This window comes from Siphateles boraxobius, unplaced genomic scaffold (assembly GCF_051911475.1).
Source record: "Siphateles boraxobius isolate OS27281-9 unplaced genomic scaffold, OSU_SipBor_1 2, whole genome shotgun sequence".
NCBI lineage: Eukaryota > Metazoa > Chordata > Actinopteri > Cypriniformes > Leuciscidae > Siphateles > Siphateles boraxobius.
The window spans coordinates 14,882,504-14,902,300 of NW_027508810.1; the positions used below are offsets into that span (position 1 = coordinate 14,882,504).

Here is a 19,797-nt window from a genome sequence, read left to right on the forward strand (position 1 = left end):
GGAAAATAGTGCAATAGGTCCAAAGAGTCTAAAACTTGATTTATTTTTATTGTTTACATATTTGTACATAGTTTTGCCAGACAAAAAAATAATTGTAAAAGACTTGAAGAAGTTTTGCCATGACTAAAACTCACCATCAGAGCGCTACTGCATCCTTCTATAATAGTATCAGTTATTATGATTATAATGTCAATGTAGACGGTACTGTTTAACTGAATTATCCAAAAACAACTCCTGAAAGTGGTGGGAGGAAATACATGTTGTAGAGATGGATGCAGATAGCATAAGCCTTTGAGACGTGATCTCTTGGGTAAGAGCGATGCTAATTTGAATGTCAGTCGATTAATGAATGAAATACAGCACCTGAGCTCTTTGATCTCGGAGTGCATGTTCTGCGTAAACACCTCTCCAAATATACCACTTCGTCCTTCTGGGAATGATTTTCCTGTGTCCTCGCAAGTTTTGTCTAACCCTTTGATATTTAATCGAATCAGTCTTTCATGTGGATAAAGAAAGATTAACTACAGATTTATTCAAGGCATAGTGTTTGCCTAATTAGTTCAGGCGCTCATAATAAACTGGATGAACAACCTTGACTTGTATGCTTCTAGATTTCCGCTTCGAAAGCCGTCACAGGATTCTGGAAAAAGCAGCTAGAGTGGCTTGAAGCTTATCACCACCATGCCCCATTTTCCAGGCCATTTAGACATAAGTGTTTACAGTTGTCTCTGATTAGTGCCTGTTTCAAGAGCTTTGGTTAGGTACGACAATCCTGAATGTGCCCAACACATGATGGATTTCTGCAGGAAAAAGGCAATGAAATGTATATTATTGGTTTGCTTGTCCAGGCAAAAGTCATTGTCATGCAATTTTAAAGGCGATTTTCGTTACAGAATTTTGGGGGGTAATGTACCTTAAATTACAGGGCATCATTTGAGCCACTGATCTGTAAAATAACTGATGTAGTCGCTACTGAAAGTATACATTAGAGTAACGGTTCATTCTGAATCAGACATAACCAAAAATTATTTGAGGTTTAGTGAGGGAGTCAACTGGGAACTCAACTCAGTAACCTCTGAACGATTCAAACAGTTTGTGAATATTTATGGTTGACTCACTAAAAAAAAACTGGTTCATAAAAGCTATGTGTTTGTGAATAAAACATCAAGGCGCACACCGAGTTTATTGTTGAGTGCAAGAAACACTTCTGTACTCTCTAAAGATGTAGGCTAATTAATGCCACGGCACAAGATATCTGATGAAACTGCACATGGACTCACAAAGTTTCCCGAACTGTTGCCAGTGGCAATTGGATTATTAGAAGAAATAAAAAGAAATGTGTCATATTTTTCGACCATTCGCTGTCCCTACTTAGCACAAACTTTGCATTAATGTGCTGAAGTTTAATCTAGTTGTTAAAGTCACCATGAAATCAAAATTGAAAATTCTTATTTATTATAACATGCTTATTATAAATGATTTATCTCTGCATATCATAATGTTTTTTTTAATTCATATGGCCTCATAATCTTTAATCAAAAACATTAACCTCCCCTCCTCCTCGAAACCATATAGTTAGTAACGCCCAACTTCCTACAAACCAATCAATTCCTGAAGGATGAAATGAAGTCCCGCCCTACATTTTTCTCATTCCAGAAGCCATACACAATAGGGAAGAAAAGACTATCGCAACCAATCTTTCATGCCGACTTTAAGTCTGATGTCGCGCTTCACTGTTTCCAGATTCAAAGCATCTTCAAGATCCCAAAAGCAAATAAAAACAGTGCTATTATATTGTAGACTCACAGTGTGTATTCATATTACTAAAATAATGATAACCGTTATCTCCATTGCAAAATCTTAGTTGGCCAGACAGTGATTCATCTTTTCTGAATCGTTAAAATAGCTTATTTTTCTTAGCTTAAATGTTTGCCATATATGAATAGAGCTCATAAACTGCCTTTGAATTTTATGAATTGTACGATCTCATTCATGCGTTCCTAATGCCCCAGTGATGGTTATACTTCGTCATGCTTACTGTTTTTTTACATTTTCGTACGATTTACATAATACAACATTTACATTTGCATTTACATTGTGTTTACATTGTAGATCTGGTTTGATAGCAATCTCAATTGAAACAGAGTAGAGGCTTGGACCCGGAAAAAAGTATTTGATATGTCACCACTTAGTCCTAAAAACAACATTAATGAACAACTGAAATGAACCAAACAGGGCTTAAATACACAGTGAACTAATCAAAGACATAAGACACAGCTGCACATAATAATCAATCAATGCATGTAAAAATATATACATGTGAAAAAGCAGACAAAGAACACTGATAACGTGTAACATCTGGTGGGCTATGTAACGCCCACATTTCCTGATCTAATCGATTTCCAAGCCAATTAGCAGTGCTTGCTAATTAAGAGCACAAAATATTGATTGTGTGCTAAAAACGTAGACAGCCTTATACTAAATGTGTAAATCTGCCCCTGCTAAGCGCTCTGTAAACACAATTTACTGCTGTAGCAATCAGCAGTGTTGAGTTCTGCCAGGTGTGTTTGTCCTCTATGTCAACCCTTTGTGCTTGTCTAGCCACATTATCCCTGAGTTCTATAGAAGATATGAGTTAAAACATTGAGTCATTGATCAAGCGTTGGTACTTGTGGGTGTGCTAATGCCCGCACACAGCTGGAGGCTGCTGCTGTCCTTCCTGTGAGACTCCAGTGCACGTGTCTTCTCCTCAGAGGACAGATAAGAAGGATGTTGTTGTCTACCTCAGGCTTCAGTGGCTCTGCACCAGTCTGCCGTTCTCTCTGGAGTCAACAGTGACCATTGTCTCAGGAGAGCTTCACATCGTTCTGGGTAAGAGTTTACAACAGATTCAACAGGGGGAACGTTTGTGGTATTTTGATGCCCTTCAGTGATTACTGCACATGAAATGCCACACCTCGGTGGGATTCATCTAGAAGTATTTAACTCTTTTATGAGGAGATAATTCAAATTTTGACCAGAACAAGTAGCTTATTATAGATGCATAGACATATTTGGAAACATATTGTGGAAGTACTATGGTATAGGGATGGTATTGGAAAGGAACACTATGATATTTTGTTATCATTCAAAACTCAGTATTGCAGGCCCTTTAAAGGGTAACTAAACCCCTGGTCAGAGCCTGACTCCACCTACTGGCAATATTTGAAAAATGCTGGAAAAGTGGGCAGAGCCCAGCGGAGGGGGGCGTGCACCTGAGATGCATCTCTTTGTATGGAACCTGCCTACGTCACCAACAACCGCTGCCTCACGAACCACCGCAAACATCCAATAGGAAAATTCAACTGCAATAGCCACCGTTCAACCTGAAGAGGGCAGCACTAAGACGTTTTTACACCATATATTGTAGAATTAAAACACTTTAAACCAAAATGTCAAAAAATGTACTGGAATCAATTAACAGCATTTATGAAGCTCCATTCTTACAGATCATTAACTTAAAAAAGTTGTTTTTAGTGTTTAGTTACCCTTTAAAGGATTAGTTCACCTCAAAATGAAAATTTCCTAATAATTTACTCACCCCAATGCCATCCAAGATATCCATGTCTTTCTTTCATCAGTGGAAGAGAAATTAAGTTTTTTGAGGAAAACATTTCTGGATTTTTCTTCGAATAATGGACTTCAATGACAACCAACATTTTGAAGTCCAAATCAATGCAGTTTCAAAGGTCTTTGTTGTGCTTTAACGGACTTTGCACAATAATAATAATAATAATAATATCCTTTATTTTATAAAGCGCCTTTAAAAGCAGCTTCTCAAAGCGCTGTACACACAATAAAAAATTGTTAAAAGCAAAACACATCAACAGGTAAATGCAAGTTTAAAAAAGTATGTCTTAAGTTGACCTTTAAAAGTGGCATAAGTCTGGGCTTCTCTAAGTTCAAGAGGCAGAGAATTCCAAAGGACAGGTGCATAGAAGGAAAAAGCCCTGTCACCCATAGATTTTAAGCAAGTTTTAGGAACCACCAGCATGCTCGATTGTGAGGAGCGCAATCTGCGATTCGGAGTGTAGGGGAGCAACAGTTCAGATAGATAATTTGGAGCCAGGCCGTGCAAGGACTTATATGTAAGCATCATAATCTTAAAATCGGCTCGGAACCTAACTGGGAGCCAATGCAAGGATTCCATAACCGGAGTGATATGGTTGCATATTCTGGACCCAGTTAAGATCCTAGCAGCAGAATTTTGTACACGTTGAAGCTTGTGTAGTGTAGATTTAGAAACTCCGGCTAAAAGAGTGTTACAATAGTCAATCCGAGAGACGACGAAGGAATTTATCAGCTTTTCAGCTACAGGAAAAGTTAACATAGGCCGCAATCTAGCGATGTTTCTAAGATGGAAAAAATATGTTTTAACAGTACTCTGAATGAAAGAATCAAATGAAAGATTAGCATCAAAAATAACTCCAAGGTTCCTCATTTTGCTCTGGATACCCAAAACAGAGCCATCAAGATTAAAAGACAGAGAACCAACTTTGGAGGTTTGATGACGAGAACCAATGAGCATAACTTCAGTTTTATCACTGTTCAAACACAGGAAATTATTACTCATCCAGGTTTTTATTTCAGTAATACAACCAGAAAGAAAATTAACGTTGGAGCGCTCATCTGGTTTTGAGTGTATATAAATTTGCGTATCGCTGCTGAGGAGGAGGGTCTTATCTAGCGAAACAATAGGTAATTTAAAAAAATATATATATATATACATATATATATATATATATATATATATATATATATACTTTTTAACTACAATTGTTCGGATTGAGCTGATCTCCAACGCGCTGGGAACTACGTCATCACGTTGAAAGGTCACGCTCGATGTCGCAGGTGCCAACGGAAGTACCTATCCTCCAGTGGGCCGGTACTTCCGCCGGCGCCGGTGACATCGAGCATGACCTTTCACGACTTTTACCTTCTGTAAATGGTCTGGAAAAATTACCTCAGGTAATACAAATCCCATGCAATAGACCCGCTGTAAATATATATGTAAATATTCCGTTATTTCCTGCTTAAAAGTTTTTTTTTTTTGCAGTTTTTCAAATAGGAGGTGCGTTTTAGGTGATGGGACGTCAAATCTGTGGCAACTGGCAAAACTCAAGGGTTTTCTGCATACCAATCAAACAAAAAGAAGGTTGAAAGCACTTGTTAGAAGCAAAAAACTTCTTTTAGCTTTAGGTAAGTGCCTATTACCAACATAACCCTATCAGAATTGAATTGATTTAATAAATTGTTTTATTTAGATTTTATGTGTTTGCGCACGTGATATCAGGAAGCAATGTAATACGCACATGACGACAGGGAGGTGACGGCGGTGGGTAAATCGAGTTACCCCTTCCAAGATCTCTTATCCTGTTCGAATTGACCATTAATACAGACATCCTCTCCTGTGGTAAAATAACATTACACCGTCTACACGAATAGGGCTTTAATATGCCTTTTTCCTATTCATTATTGCATGTAATCTGACACTTGCATCACAACGTCCTCCGACACAGTTAGAATTGCAAGTGTATTGTGTCAAATAATGCCTTAACAGTTTGCACCTAACAACCCTTCATAACTAACACTTGCCCTGTGGATACGTATTACATTGGGTTTATTTCTGTGCAGGTTTTCTGACTGACAGCTCTTAGAATGGCACCTAACATTGAGTGATGGGCCATTTTTCCTGAGATGGATGAAACAGATAAAAAACAAAAAGTTTATTGACTTCTATAATATATTTGTGTGCGTGTGTGTTAGGTTTTTTCCATCCATATTAATGTTTACACACCTTGTTATGATTCTTATGATGCTATGATTGCATTGCAAAGCCGTTGAAATAATGATTATTGATGTAGCCTACAGAACTTATTCTTGTAACATTTTAATATTATCTGATGTATTTTAATGTGGGACACAATTTTACCTTCTTAACTTTAGCTTTAGTTGAAGTTTACTTTATATTGTGTTTTTGTTTAATACAGCTTTTCAAGTTTTTCACAAAAATTGAGAATAAATAATAATTGCCAGGCCCCCCTGCAGTACAGCCATGGACCTCCTGTTGTATTGCTTCATTTTCAGAGCATTCGATTTTGGAAAAATACTGAGAACAATGTAGGCAACCACATACAAAGAAAGAAATTCCGAAACAAAGATATAAATTGGTTTAGGCTTTTGCGTGGTTCAGAACTCTCTGATGTACTTTGTCTTTGAATCAAGCAGATCTTTCATCACAAGACTGTGGTCTGAAATGTATCAAATTTGAGTTGTGAAGATATACCACTATTTGTAAAGGAGATCACGACTCAGAGATAACTTGGAGACATGGATACCAGTCTTGAATTACTCTTGAAACTATTCACCTATTTACATCCATTCATTTTATTTTTCACTGACTAAAGGGAAGTTTTTTTCTTGAGGCAATGAAGTCTTTCTTTAGCTCCCTGCAACTACTCCTGAGGAAATGTGCCATGTTGAATGTACCGTTATTTGTGTCTGTATGAAATAAAAAGAAATGGGGCTAAGATTAGATATGCCTAGTGACCTGGGAATAATCCATATGATACATTGACTGTTACTCATGTCTAAACTGATTTTATTCTTCTCAATGCATCTTAGGTTCATGCATCGTATGAGCCTCATGTTACAAACAGAGGTTAGAAAATGTTATGTATATTAAACATGGTTTTATTTATTTATTGTAGAACACTAACGTTCACAAATTTGGGGCGAGTAAGATTTTATTTTATTTTTTAAAAGAAATTAATACTTTTATTCAGCATGGATGCATTAAATTGATCAAAAGTGATAGTAAAGACTTTACATCTGTTTTAAATAAATTCTGTTCTTTTGAACTTTATATTCCTCAAAGAACCCTGAATGAAAAGGTATACTGTTTGCTCAAAAATATTAAGCGGTACAGCTGTTTTCAACATTGATAATAATCAGAATTGTTTCTTGAGCAGCAAATCAGATTTCTGAAGGATCATGTGACAGTGCAGACTTTGTTATGATGAGTTATGAGTTATGATGCTGAAACCAGCACAGGAATAAATTACAATTTAAAATACAATAAAATATAAAGTAATAATATTTAATAAAACGCATTTGTGTATTTTATTCATTTAAAAACTATAACTGTATGCTCAATATTCCTTTGAAAAGCACTTACAGATACACCATGCTGTTTGTTTCTGGTCTCAGTTGCCTGTTTTTTCACTGTGGATTATCAGTAGTTTGTTAAATTATCAGCACTTAAATCTTTAGTCTCTAATCTCTGACTCATTGCAATTTGATTGTATCAGTTTAATCCATTTCCCCTGTACCCTCAAAAGAACCACACTAAATGTGTTTACAGAACAAATGCTTCATCACCCCAATTAGTGTTTCCATAAAGCATACTACCTTATATTCAAACACAAAAAGTGTATATTGCACCTCCATTAGTGGCAGGTGGTTATATCAAACCAGCATTCTGAAACCGGCATTCGAAATCTCTTCACCCATTGTGATTCATCTCCTTCCTGTGGCAATGGAAAGATAAAAGAGCGTTTGAAGGAGAAAGAGTGGTGAAAAGAGGATGACCTGACCTCATGCCCAGGAGGTGGCCTGTTCTTTCTACCAAATGAAGGCGGTTTATATCCCAGCCTCCTGTTAGCAGCCTCTGCACTCCCTAAAAAGACAAGAATTATTCACACATTTACAATTAGCTAAAGCAAACAACTCTCTAATCGACAAGCTTCCACCTCGGATCTAAGTAATCAAGATATTTGACTAATTCGATCATTTGCACCACAGATCACATCACACTGTAAACCCCACAGCCATACTGAGAGAGTATATGAAGTCAGCTGAAATGGCTTTTAAAGGGGGATGTTCAGATTTTAAAAAGCATAAAAATGATTGGATGACCGTGTAAAAGGTTATTTGTTAAAAGTGTCTGTCTGCCTTCCCCTCTAATCATAATTATGCAAGAGAGGTCTGAAAAGGTTATGAGCATTCACTCTCTGGCACTTTGAAGATGCTTGCCATCATCTACCTCTGTTTTTCAATAATGGCAAATTAAATTTGAAGTAATGAACTTTATCCTCTTCCACTCTAAGGCATATTTTTTGGAATTCTGCCTGAATTTAACACACTCAAGTTTAAATATTCACCCTACACACATAAAGTGTAGCGAATTTAAAAAACTGGTTTCATTGTACAGAAAACCCTTCAAATTTACAAAATCAGATTGCAAAACTTCGTAAATAGCATTGTATGTGTTTCAAATATTACGCTAAACATAAAAAATAAGACTTTTTTATTTATTTTCCCAGAATCCTGTCTTTCAGATCACGTGTTCTGCGTGTTCGCGTGTCCTGCATCGTTCAAGCGCATTTTTTGTTCTGGACATCAGCGACATAACAGTGGATTATTTACCAAGCTCACAGAAAAGTAAAAAAAGGCCCATTCAAAAGAAAACATACTAAGGTAAAAGATGATATAGAGTTTGTGGCTGATTTTAGCTTAGAGCACCTGTAATCGTAGAAATGCGACGTCTGTCTTTGTTTTTTCACAGTAATCATATTTCACTGCGCAATTATTAAAACAATAAAACAAACTACACAGTCACATTCCCGAGAATGAGAGCTTTCTTCTGATTTAGCCGATGACCTTACTGTTTTGTGAAATACGTATAAAAAATACAAATTCTTCATCGCTACTAGGGGGAGCAGCTTTTTCCTCTTTTTTCTACGATTGTGTATTTAAGCTTTATATTACTAGGCCCACTTTATGTTCCATATAGACAAATGTCATTATATTCTGTGTAAAGATGAGATTTTAAGATTTCAAATGATATATGGGGTGATAGTACCTCCAGAAACCTTAAAAATGATTGTGTAAATATGACGTAGTTCTATGCCCTGCCCACGGGCAAGTAGAGCGGAAGAGGCTAATTGGTTGGTTTCACGTGACGTCACAGTGCTGCTTTGCGAGAGCGCAAAATTCAGATGGCGGGCATGAATTGAAGTAGCTGAGGACCTGCCGTCTGAAAAAATGCCCATGGTTTGTGTAGTTTACGGCTGCTCCAATCGTTCTAACCGAAAAAAAGGAAAAGGGGTTTTAGAGAGTACCAAAGATTATCGTTCATAAAGGTGAGAAATGTAAAAAGCTCACAGAACAACGCGGTAAAAAGTGGATTTTAAACGTACGTCTGGGGTTGGGAGGAGCAGAGTCTGATAATGCCCGTGTCTGCAGCGACCACTTCGTCGGAGGTATGTTAACTAGATAATTTGGTTTTTGTGGCTGTGTTTTTATAGCTTTAGGTTGTCATTAAATGCTCAGTTTACTTAGTAATGATTATTAAGTTACCGGTAGTCTAATACGGACTTCATAGGGACTTTTTCGGCTGCCCTAGCGCTTTGGGTGACGTTCAGTCGGTAGACTGGGCTCTGACGGTCAACCTCGGTTACCAAAAAACTAAGCCCAAATCAGAGGCATCTCTTCAACGAGAGCAGAGGATGAAGCTCAAGGAAGACCAACAAAGATGGTCGGAATGTAGCATCTGAACACATAAAACAATATAAGAACGAATACTCACCCTGGCGAAGACCAAACGATGATCACCGTGGAGCCGTTTGGTACCGAGGTTGAGGACCCACACGCTGACAACAAAGTTTTATGCCTCCAGACATTTATAGGCCTTCATTTGCTGTCTGGTGTAGTACGATGTCTGAAGGACCAGATAGTTGGTAATGTCAACAGCCTCGACTGTCGGCAAATCAAGTTCTACCGAAAACTCACTCATCTTCATGAGGTACAGGTCACGTTCAACATATCTGTTAATTAACTCCTTGTATCTATGTCTTGAAACTGGATCTAAATCTGTACAATACAGACTCTCTGCAACGGTTTCTTCAATAGACGTATACTCCATGTTTACTTCCTGCCCTCTGTCTAAAATCGCGTCATCATAATCACGTGACTGAAACCCAGCTATTGACCGTTCGCAAAGACTTTAGTTACTGTTGCTTTGTTTGACAAGCCATGCCGCTCTCATGCCACACACCGTGTTCTCACACAGTGAAATATACATCGCGGAGCAAAGAGGACACTGACAAGGTGCTGACAGACCAGGTTACTTTTGATATGAAACAAAGTCTCAACTTTCAAATTTGGAAATTTAAAATTTAAATAATAAATAAAGTTTTATGGCTCTTTAATTTGTTGTGACAGGTCTCTGTAGAGACTCTTAAAGCTGCTTGTGAACCAATCATCTATTCCTTCTAGCTAATTTGCAACATCAAATAAACATGAAAGAACATGGAATGTTGTTTTAACCGCGGAAATACATCAGTACACTCCGTTTTTCAAGTTCAAATCCACCGACATTACGTATTCTACTTACTCTTCTGGCTGCTTTGTAGGACAAAAATGCCGGATGGCGGATTATGATTGGTCAAATTGCCTGTCAATCAAAACTCCCTGCGAAGGGTCAATTGCCTTCTAGACATTTATTTAGCTTTTAACTGTACTGAAATGGCGTTCATGCAAAGATTTACACATGCAAAAAGTAGTAATGGTTTCTGCTCACATCTTACAGTGGTAGGTGAAAGCACAGCACATTCTTAGATAACAATCTTGGAAAGGAAAGCACATTTTCCATCAAATTCCTTCTACAGATCTTCCATTTAGACAAGACTTATCCTCAAAATCTCTGCCGTTTTTCACACAACATGGGATTCACCCAGTGAAAACGCTTCCAAAGCCGTTATAAAACCGCTACCACCCACTGAGAAAAACATGGGTTTTCATACCGCTGTAAAATTACATGTGAAGTGGTCTGTTGAGAAATATGGTTTAGGACTTTAGGAATAACTAAGGGTGAAAGCTCACTGCGGAGGTCATTTCTACTTGTCTTTGTCCAATATTAAATATAAAAAGCACTTCTGTTTAAGCTTCAGTTGAAACAAAGCTCTTGTATTCTCACAACTTTTAATCTTATTGATTCATAGTGACTGTTATCATTGTAAGCTCTACTGGCCTGTATGCTGGATCTAAATCCAGTTAGGAACAGTTTACGCCTGTATGCGTGATGTTGCTTTTATAAAACAGATCAATAAACAATAAGTTAGTGCTGAAAACATATATTTTAGACATATTGGATATATTGTGAAGGCAGTGAGGTTACAACCAAAGTCAACACATAATCTGTGTTACAATGGCTGCCGTGTGCATTGTGCATCGTGAAGTCCACAAAACTGTAGGGTGTCCCATTTGTCATTTTAGATTTCAGAAGGGCCTATGAATGAAATCCAGATGTACTACATCCGAAATGTTGTCATGTGACCTCCAGCATCAGCTGGGTCGCTTCTCTTCTGCCATTTTCATCAGGAAGAAGTATAAAAGGCAGAAGGCATTCCACATAATACTTTTCGCCTGCTGTATAGAAGGGAATCAGCATCTTTGAACAAATCAATGCATTGAACTTTGAAGTAACTTGTATTGGTGTTACACTTTTTTTTTTTACACAGTCATTGATAAGTCTAATCCCTCACACACTGCCATCTGCAGTGGGCTTTCAAATGTGAGCTTCACTGTGAATTATGAGTGAATCAAAAACAAACACCAAGGAAATCCTAATGCTGAAGAGATGCCTGAGGGATTGCAAAACTGATTTAGGCTTATTACTGTTTCAATACATCAAACACTCCACTTTTGAGGGGTCCAAATTCTCCTGCACCATTTATTGTGCAATATGGATCCACCCAACTCCTGTGAGATACCTTCACAGGAAGATTATGGAGCACCAACCACAATAGCAGAATGGGACCAATAGCCTTTAATATCACAATATTGTGCTGAGTGTTACTGGACTTCCAATAAACTGGGATTAAACGATCTGAGGAGAAAAATCGATCTTGCTCCCTGTTAATCTAACCTATCGGGGGTCTTTAAACACTTTCTCTATGAGACAACTGTCACTGAAGGACAAAATACTAACATTGAACCAGAGAACAGTCTGTCCATACATGACTTAAAATACCTATTTCAATGATAATATCCACGATTTGGGGTGTCATAGTTTTGCACTCTGAAATCAATTATAAAAATTATGAAGTTAAGACTCTTTCACCTCTCGTCATAGGATAATCCTCTCAGGAGTACACTACAAACTCCACAAAGTGCACTCTGTTGACACCGATAATTTACAAGGACATTTACAATAGCTCTTATTAAACTGCCACACTGCAAACCCCGAAGACTGGGCGGAGATTGAACCGTGACTCACACCTCAAGGTCTCCTTCATGTCAGGTAATAAAGTGAAATTATGTGCCATGACACCGCTTTCTAACATGTAATTGCTTTGACCTGCTCTCATCATTTGTGATTAACGTGTCATGCATGGTGAGGGGAAATGTGAACTGTTCTCTAGTCACTCTTTACAGTAGGCCTACTTAGTATACTTACCACTTCACATTTTCGCCATTAATGTGAAACAGGAGCATTATTTAAAGAGTCACATTATGTGGTGAAGCCTGTTTATGAGAAACAATTTGTCACAATTGTGAGATTTTTAAATCATATCGCAGATACATAAGTCATACTGTGAGTAAATATGCAATTATGAGAAACACTGCAATTTATAAAGTCATTGTATAGGATATAAAATCACAACTTGTATTGCAAGATATAAAGTGATTGTGAGACAGTCCTATAAATCACAAAATAAGTTATAAAATTGCAGTTGTGAGGAAAAAACATTGTAACTGCAAGATTTAAAGTCACATTGTGAGATAAAATCAATATTGAGAGATATAAAGTCATATAGTGAGTTATAAATCAATTATGTGAAACAAAGTCCCATTTGCAAGCTTTGAAGCCACATTGTGGAGAATAAAATGGTCATATTTCAACAAAATCACATTGAACGTTATAAAACAATAATGAGAAACAATATGGCAATTGCGAGATATAAAGTCACATCATCGCAAATTACTTTTTCATTTCTTGTTCTATGAGGCGTAAACAGGCTTTCATATAGAATTCAGCTCATATTTTCTAAATGACTAAGTAACATTAAATTGGAGCATAATGGTTATTCGAAAGTATTAACACCTATGAGCCAATATATCTAACAGCTGAACTGTAGTATAAATATGTGCTGTTCAGTTTCATGGTTAGATTCATGTTACAGTCCTGATATAAGCCGTTCAGACAGCTGTTGTTGTAGGTATTTTTAACATAGCGTCAGCACAAGATGGTGAGATCAGGTAAAGTGCCATCAACCTTTATATGGGGCTTTTACTCTTCCACTGGATAAAGCAATTTGCCTTCTACAAAGTCGTAGCTGATGAGTTAAATGTAATTCCAGTGCTGCTTTTAGTCCCTCTGTTCTTGGGTTAGAATAGGGTGGATTTTCACAGGGCCATGTGGTTTGTGATATGTGCTGTCTCTGGAGACGCAACCGGAGCAGGTTAGAGTGCAGGCTACTGTCACCATCTTCCACCTCACTTCTCTAATACTCACTGGTCTCCAGCGAGGCTGTTTCACCGGAAACAATGGCACATCAATATTTTAGAGCTGTAACATACAACAGTCAGCCTGGAGATTTGTAGTATTCCTCTGCTTGGATGAGGGATACAATTGTGGCTGTGAGTTTGACTCTCATGCATAGTTTTTGATGTTTTTCTTTACTTCCTTCCTGTGGTCTTGAACGAATCTAGCCAAGTGGGTTAGAGATTTAGAGTACTGCTGGAACCAATGAATATTCCATAAAATATGTTCTGATAAGCAAACTAGGAATTTAAGAATGCAGCTTTCAATAGGACACACGTGTGAGGAGCAGTATGGTAATCTAAGCTATCTAGCAGAGAAATCTCACACCAATGTAGGCCAGACATGTGCTGTCTATTAAAGGTCAAGGGAAACATGTTTGCCAGAGTTTCCTCCCATTCTCTCTGCAGCACTTCTTTTCTCTTGAATATCATGACTGTTAAATAGGACTTTCCTGAACAAGTCTGGCAAGCCAATAAGCATGAGGGTGTTCGCCAGAAAAAGGCCTATAAGAAAGTTTTTTGAAGAACTGCAATAATAATCAAACAAAGCTCATTGCTATATAATAAATGTTTTTTAATCAATTTGCATGTTAAAACTGGAGGGCGCAGACTGATATGTCCTTTACATGCAATCTGTCGGCAATCACAACATTATTGCATGGCACAAGCTGATTGGCCTCTGCTGGTCCTGCAGCCAATGAGATTGCTTGCTCAACATTTAAATAGTCTGAAGATGAAATACTCCAAGGCACTCATGTGGTGAAGTAAAAAGCCAACGAGCACCAGTGGCTACGTAAAGACACCCATGTAGCACTCTCTGCTTCTGTTGTTTTATTTAAATAGTCTGCTTCCTCTGAAACCCTCCACCTCCCCCAGTTCCACCTGCCTAGATCTGCTACAGTATGTATGTATGTCTATAAATGCAGCAGCAGCTTGCATTGCTCATAGCATCATGTCTGTGTTTAAGCAGAAGCAAGTCCATACTTGCAGCAATAATCAACAGCAGCAGCAGCCTACAGATCTAGTTCACCAATACCAAATACATTAATATTCCCATATTCAATAACATGCAAATACTACACCAAAAGTTGTCATAATTGAAAGCAGGTTGTTCAATTCACCAATTCATGAAGAATAATATAATTAGGACACACCAAGGCAAACAACACGAGAGAATAAAGGAAAAATCGAATTATAATTTAAGAAACATTTAGAAATGCAAGTCAAAACTCGGACACATAAACAAACAAATACACTTAATTAGGATCCTATAGTCTCATTTTTGAAAAAAAATATGCAAACAAAAAAATCAAGTTGAGCTAAAGGGCAGAGCACTCGTACAGAAATCAATCAATAATGCATCAAACTTTGTACAAAGCCCTAAAGACAAGTGACACGCTTTTTACTATGGATGAAATATTGACAGGTTTTAAAGTGACATGCAAAGAGGTGATTGCTCGCTAAAGTGGTCTTGACCTGTTTCCATCTATTCTGGTCTCTCATCCACTCTTCTAAATGCATAGGTAGATAAATAAAGAAACATGCTAGACAATCCATCAGGCTTATGGAACATTTTCCTTAATGAGGCAAGCTCCTGAATGACTCCTCAGTCCATGTTTTACTTCTTTCAGAACATTGCATTATAAAAAATTAATGTATTTTGTGGGAATGACTTTACATGTTTAATGTTCAGAGTTGTTTTCTTTACAGTGGATAACTTAAGTCAAAGACTTCATTTGTGGCTAGAGGTGTTCTGTTTTCTCCACTCCATCTATAAAAGTGCACACCAGCTTTAACATCAACATGACCTTGTTTTTTGAAGAATGAGGATTCTTATGTCTCATGATAGCCTACACACACAAAAAACACCCCTTCCTGGCTGGGACTGATACTATTTTGAGTAAAATCATGTTTCTTCTTCTTACATGTTTAAAGATATTAAAAGAGACAAAATGAAAAATAAACATTTTGTGAGGAGACCTATCTCCATATTGATAACACACTTTCCTGTGGGGGCAGATTGTGAACATTCTTAAATAAAATATAACACAGGGCCATTTATACAGTTACACATGACAGTTTTCTATCGCACTGACTAATTCCCTGCTGGAAGAATCTGGACAAGTTTAAGGGCAAACGCCTTAAATGGAAAACAACTGCAGCTGTTAGCCATAAATTTACAGAATCAGAATCTCTCCAATAGTGGAGTGAAAGAACAGGAGGAAATGTTCACAAGATAGTCTCCACTGCTTTCACATTTACAAGCATTGTTTAATGGACATGTTGAGAGATCATTTTTGTAAATTAGAATGTATGAAATGAGTTAAATCTTTATTATACCCATTGATATAATGAATTTCTCTATCCACTATACAGGGTATGTAAAAGGCAGCCGTTTTATACTTCAGTCCTGTGAAGTGACTGATAATGCCAAGATGAGAAACTATGATGCGTTCATTTTCTGGATTGGTATGTAACACCACACATTTTCTTACTATAGAGTGCCACCTGCTGGTTATACTAGGTAACACTTTTAAAGAGGCACTGAATGCTTGGTAAATATATATATATATGTATATATATATAGATGACAAATATCCATAAAATCACACTATTTTATAATATTAGATATAATTCATTACATATATTACACAATTCTCTATTTAATATACTCTGAATTTTTCATACAATCCCAGCATTTGCTAAAGTTCATTATTATGTCAGCACTGACTGTTAAAACAAGGGAAAATAATTTCTCTAAATAGGACAGGCATGATTCAGCATGTTGTTTCTTGGTCAAGGTTGAAAATGAGGTAGCAGGTCTCCAGATGGTCTGTCCCGATCGTGTGCTGGAACTGTGGCTGCAGGTCTCCTGGCGTGAGGCCATTCAGAAAGTGCTCACTGATTTCCTCATAGACTGAGGCTCCAACATCCTCTATAACGCCAGAAAGCAGAACAGCATTTACTTGCTTATGCAGAGACACTCTGAGAACCAGATTTGATGGCAAACAGTATTCAGAACTATACTGATACATATATATATATATATATATATATATATATATATATATATATATATATATATATATATATATATATATATATATTCAAATGCTCTGAAACAATAATAGCAGGGATATTTCACCCCAAAAATATTTTTGTCATCATGTACTCACCCTCATGTTGTTCTAAGCCTGTATTCTTGCTTCTGTTGAACACAAAAAGATATTTTGAAGAATGTTGGTCTCCAGACAGTTGATGGCACCCATGGAAGTCAATGGCTACCGTCAATTGTCTGGAGTCCAACATTCTTCAAAATATGTTATTTTGTGTTCAACAGAAGAAAGAAACTCATACAGGGTTGGAACAACTTAAGGGTGATTAAATGATGACAAAAAAAATATTTTTGAGGAGAACTATTCTTTTAACTGTTTAAACGAAATGTTAAGCAGGTTGTTAAATTAACCACTGAAGTAAAATATAAAACGGGGGGAAAAACAAGAAAAACCAAGAGAATAATTAAAAAAAAACCAACTTGTAATAAATATCATGGCTACACTTTATTTTGATTTAGACATTCTACTAACTAAAAGTAACTTTGCAACTACATGTCAGCTAACTCTCATAGACTATTAGTAGACTGTTAGGTTATGGTTAAAATAATAAGTTGACATGCAGTTGCAAAGTTACTTATAGCAAAGACTTTATATACAGAAAAAATGGACTTATAGTCAGTTGAATGTCTGTTGGGAAGCATCAAAATAAAGTGTTAGCAGATATTAAGCAGATAGTCTATTAATACTCTAATGAGAGTTAGCTGACATGTAGTTGTAAAGTTACTTATAGTTAGTAGAATGACAAAAGCGGACCATCAAAATAAAGTGCTGCCAATTTGATATGTGCATGATTACCCATGTATTTCTCTTTTAACAATTTCATTGTGACAGCGAAACCGCCTGCATCTTTGAGCTCCAGTTCCACATCAAACGCATCATTCTCTGGAACACAGTTCAGGGCATCTCTGGCGTAGCTGACTACCTCAACCAGGTCATCATCCTCAGCTTCTTCAAAGTCATCTGGATAGTCCGAGATGTCCTCATCATCGGGCACAAGCACAACTGTCATAAATGATACATGCAGAGGATGCTCTGTGTTAGGAAAGCCAGCAAAAATTCTTAGATCACCATCGCCTACGCCTGTTGCCTTGGATGTTGCCTCATAATAATAATAAAACAATGGAAAACATTATGAATATGATTACATTACACCCTTACCGTTAGATTCCTCAAATGCCTCTTCAACCACATTGGCAAGGCTGGAGGAGACATCTTCCCTCGAAACATCCTCGGAGGACACATAGCTATCATGTTCATCAAAGTCCTCTGAATAATCAGACTCTGTTCCCTCATGGGCCACTTCGTCCTCAGCACTGAGTGACGTCTCTATTTGCAGTGTCTTGTCAGAGACAGCTGAGGCACTATCTGTTCTGCTTTCCATAGATGCGTTTTCTATGTTCAAGGCTTCTTTTGTTTGAGGTCTGGATTCAGCATTCACCTTTGTAATTTCTTTCTCCTGGTGCTCGATGAAGTTTCCCAGATGTTCCTGCACGTAGGTCATACTAAGTATGCTGCTCGCACTCGGTCTGTTTTCAGGAACCACGGACAGCATTTTCCCGATTAATGTATGGATGTCCTCTGAATACCTCTCGGGGACCTTGATGTACTCCCCTTTTATGATCTTGTAAAACAGACTTAGGAGATTTTTAGCTTCAAAAGCTGGTCTGAGGCCACAAAGCTCATATAGTAGGCAGCCAACAGCCCATATGTCAGATTTGATGCTGTATGGGACATCCTGACAGAGTTCAGGACTCAGATAACTGGGGGTTCCCACACAGGTGGAGGCCATATCCAGCGTGTGGTTCATGATCTTTGATATTCCAAAATCCCCAAGCTTAATCACGCCTCTCTTGGTTAACAGCACATTGGACGGCTTGATATCTCTGTGAAGGACCTTTTCATGGTGGATATAACTGACGGCCATGACAACTTGAACAAACCAGTTCATAATTTTGCATTCTTCAAAGTATTCCCCACTCTTCTGTTCTTTAATGTGGTCATCCAACGTTCCACCGTCACAATAATCCATAACAATGTAAATATACTCATTAGTTGTGTCAAAAAAAGTGTCAATCCATGTTATAATATGAGGATGCTTCAAGCTCCTGAGAATGTCTGCCTCTTGCAACACAACATCTTTGGTCTTTGTTTTTCGGGAACTGTCCACATGAATTCTCTTGACTGCACATAATTTCTTTGTATCAACGTGTTTCATCAACATTACAACGCCTGCTCCTCCTCTGCCAAGATTCAGTACATTATCATATTTCTCCATGTCTTGAACCTAACGGTATTCATTCACCAAACATCTTCTTTGTGCCCTTACTGGTTGCAGAAACATTTATTTTGTCTCGTTGAGAACTGGATATGATTATTTACACTAGAAAATGAATCACCATAACGTTATAGGTTGGCAAACCGTCATTAAAAGTTACCTGATCCTCCAATTAATAAACAGGTTTGTTCAGACAACTAAGTTAGCCAAAGTAACAGGTGAAACGTTTTCGAAAACAAAAATCCTTAAAATCTTTATTACCTTTGGGTCCTCATGCCTTATTGATAAAAACTTATATGTATTTATTTTTTAGCTATTGCGTCGTGTCAGGAGAAGAAGTCGACTGTGTTGTCTTCATGTTACCATGACAGCTCCTTCTCAACAAAAGGGAATGACGAGGTGTAATGTAAAATATAACTACGCAAAACTAATCACATCGAACTTTTATTTTTTTATTCTGCAGTAATAATCCATACCTGTCACAAATGTATTATAAGGAGTAAGGACGTCACCATGAGGCTATGTCGAGTTCGGTTGTTCGCTTGGACTGCACACTAGAAATAAATATACATAGAACCACATTAGTGGCCGTTTCTATGGGCAGCCATCCGCCATAATGGACCGGTCAAAGCCGGTGACGACACGCTGACCGTTCCAAGATGGCGGGCGCACCGATGTGTCTGGAGCAGACAGGCTTTGACCGTCGAATTTGACATCTACGTATACATATCTATGGCTTGGACACATTTGCTCATCAATGTGATTGTCTACTCTAAACTTTACGATTATAATCTGTTTTAAACATAAAATGCAAAAATG

The 19,797-nt window shown here is 37.5% G+C and overlaps 1 protein-coding gene across 2 annotated transcripts; it reads right to left on the bottom strand.

Annotated features, from left to right (window-relative positions):
- Nucleotides 1-14,773: 14,773 nt before the first annotated feature.
- On the bottom strand, nt 14,774-19,596 carry nek12 (NIMA-related kinase 12). 2 transcript variants are annotated; one of them, XM_077236021.1, is made up of 4 exons: nt 19,455-19,595; nt 17,862-19,083; nt 17,499-17,705; nt 14,774-16,522 (listed from the first exon to the last, which is right to left on the bottom strand). In XM_077236021.1, exons 2-4 carry the CDS (start codon nt 18,976-18,978, stop codon nt 16,365-16,367), a joined length of 1,482 nt encoding a protein of 493 aa, XP_077092136.1. In that variant the 5' UTR covers nt 18,979-19,083; nt 19,455-19,595; the 3' UTR covers nt 14,774-16,364. The 2 variants fall into 2 exon arrangements, with proteins under 2 accessions (XP_077092136.1, XP_077092137.1); XM_077236022.1 differs by having other exon boundaries at nt 15,933-16,522; nt 17,499-17,663; nt 19,455-19,596.
- Between the last annotated feature and the right edge of the window lie 201 nt (nt 19,597-19,797).

Coding starts and splice junctions, on each gene's coding strand:
- nek12 (XM_077236021.1), bottom strand. CDS start 18,978: ATGGAGAAATATGATAATGTACTGAATCTTGGCAGAGGAGGAGCAGGC. Junction 17,706..17,861: donor GGCATTTGAGGAATCTAACG/GTAAGGGTGTAA, acceptor CATTTATGACAG/TTGTGCTTGTGCCCGATGAT. Junction 16,523..17,498: donor GTTAAAAGAGAAATACATGG/GTAATCATGCAC, acceptor CTGGCGTTATAG/AGGATGTTGGAGCCTCAGTC.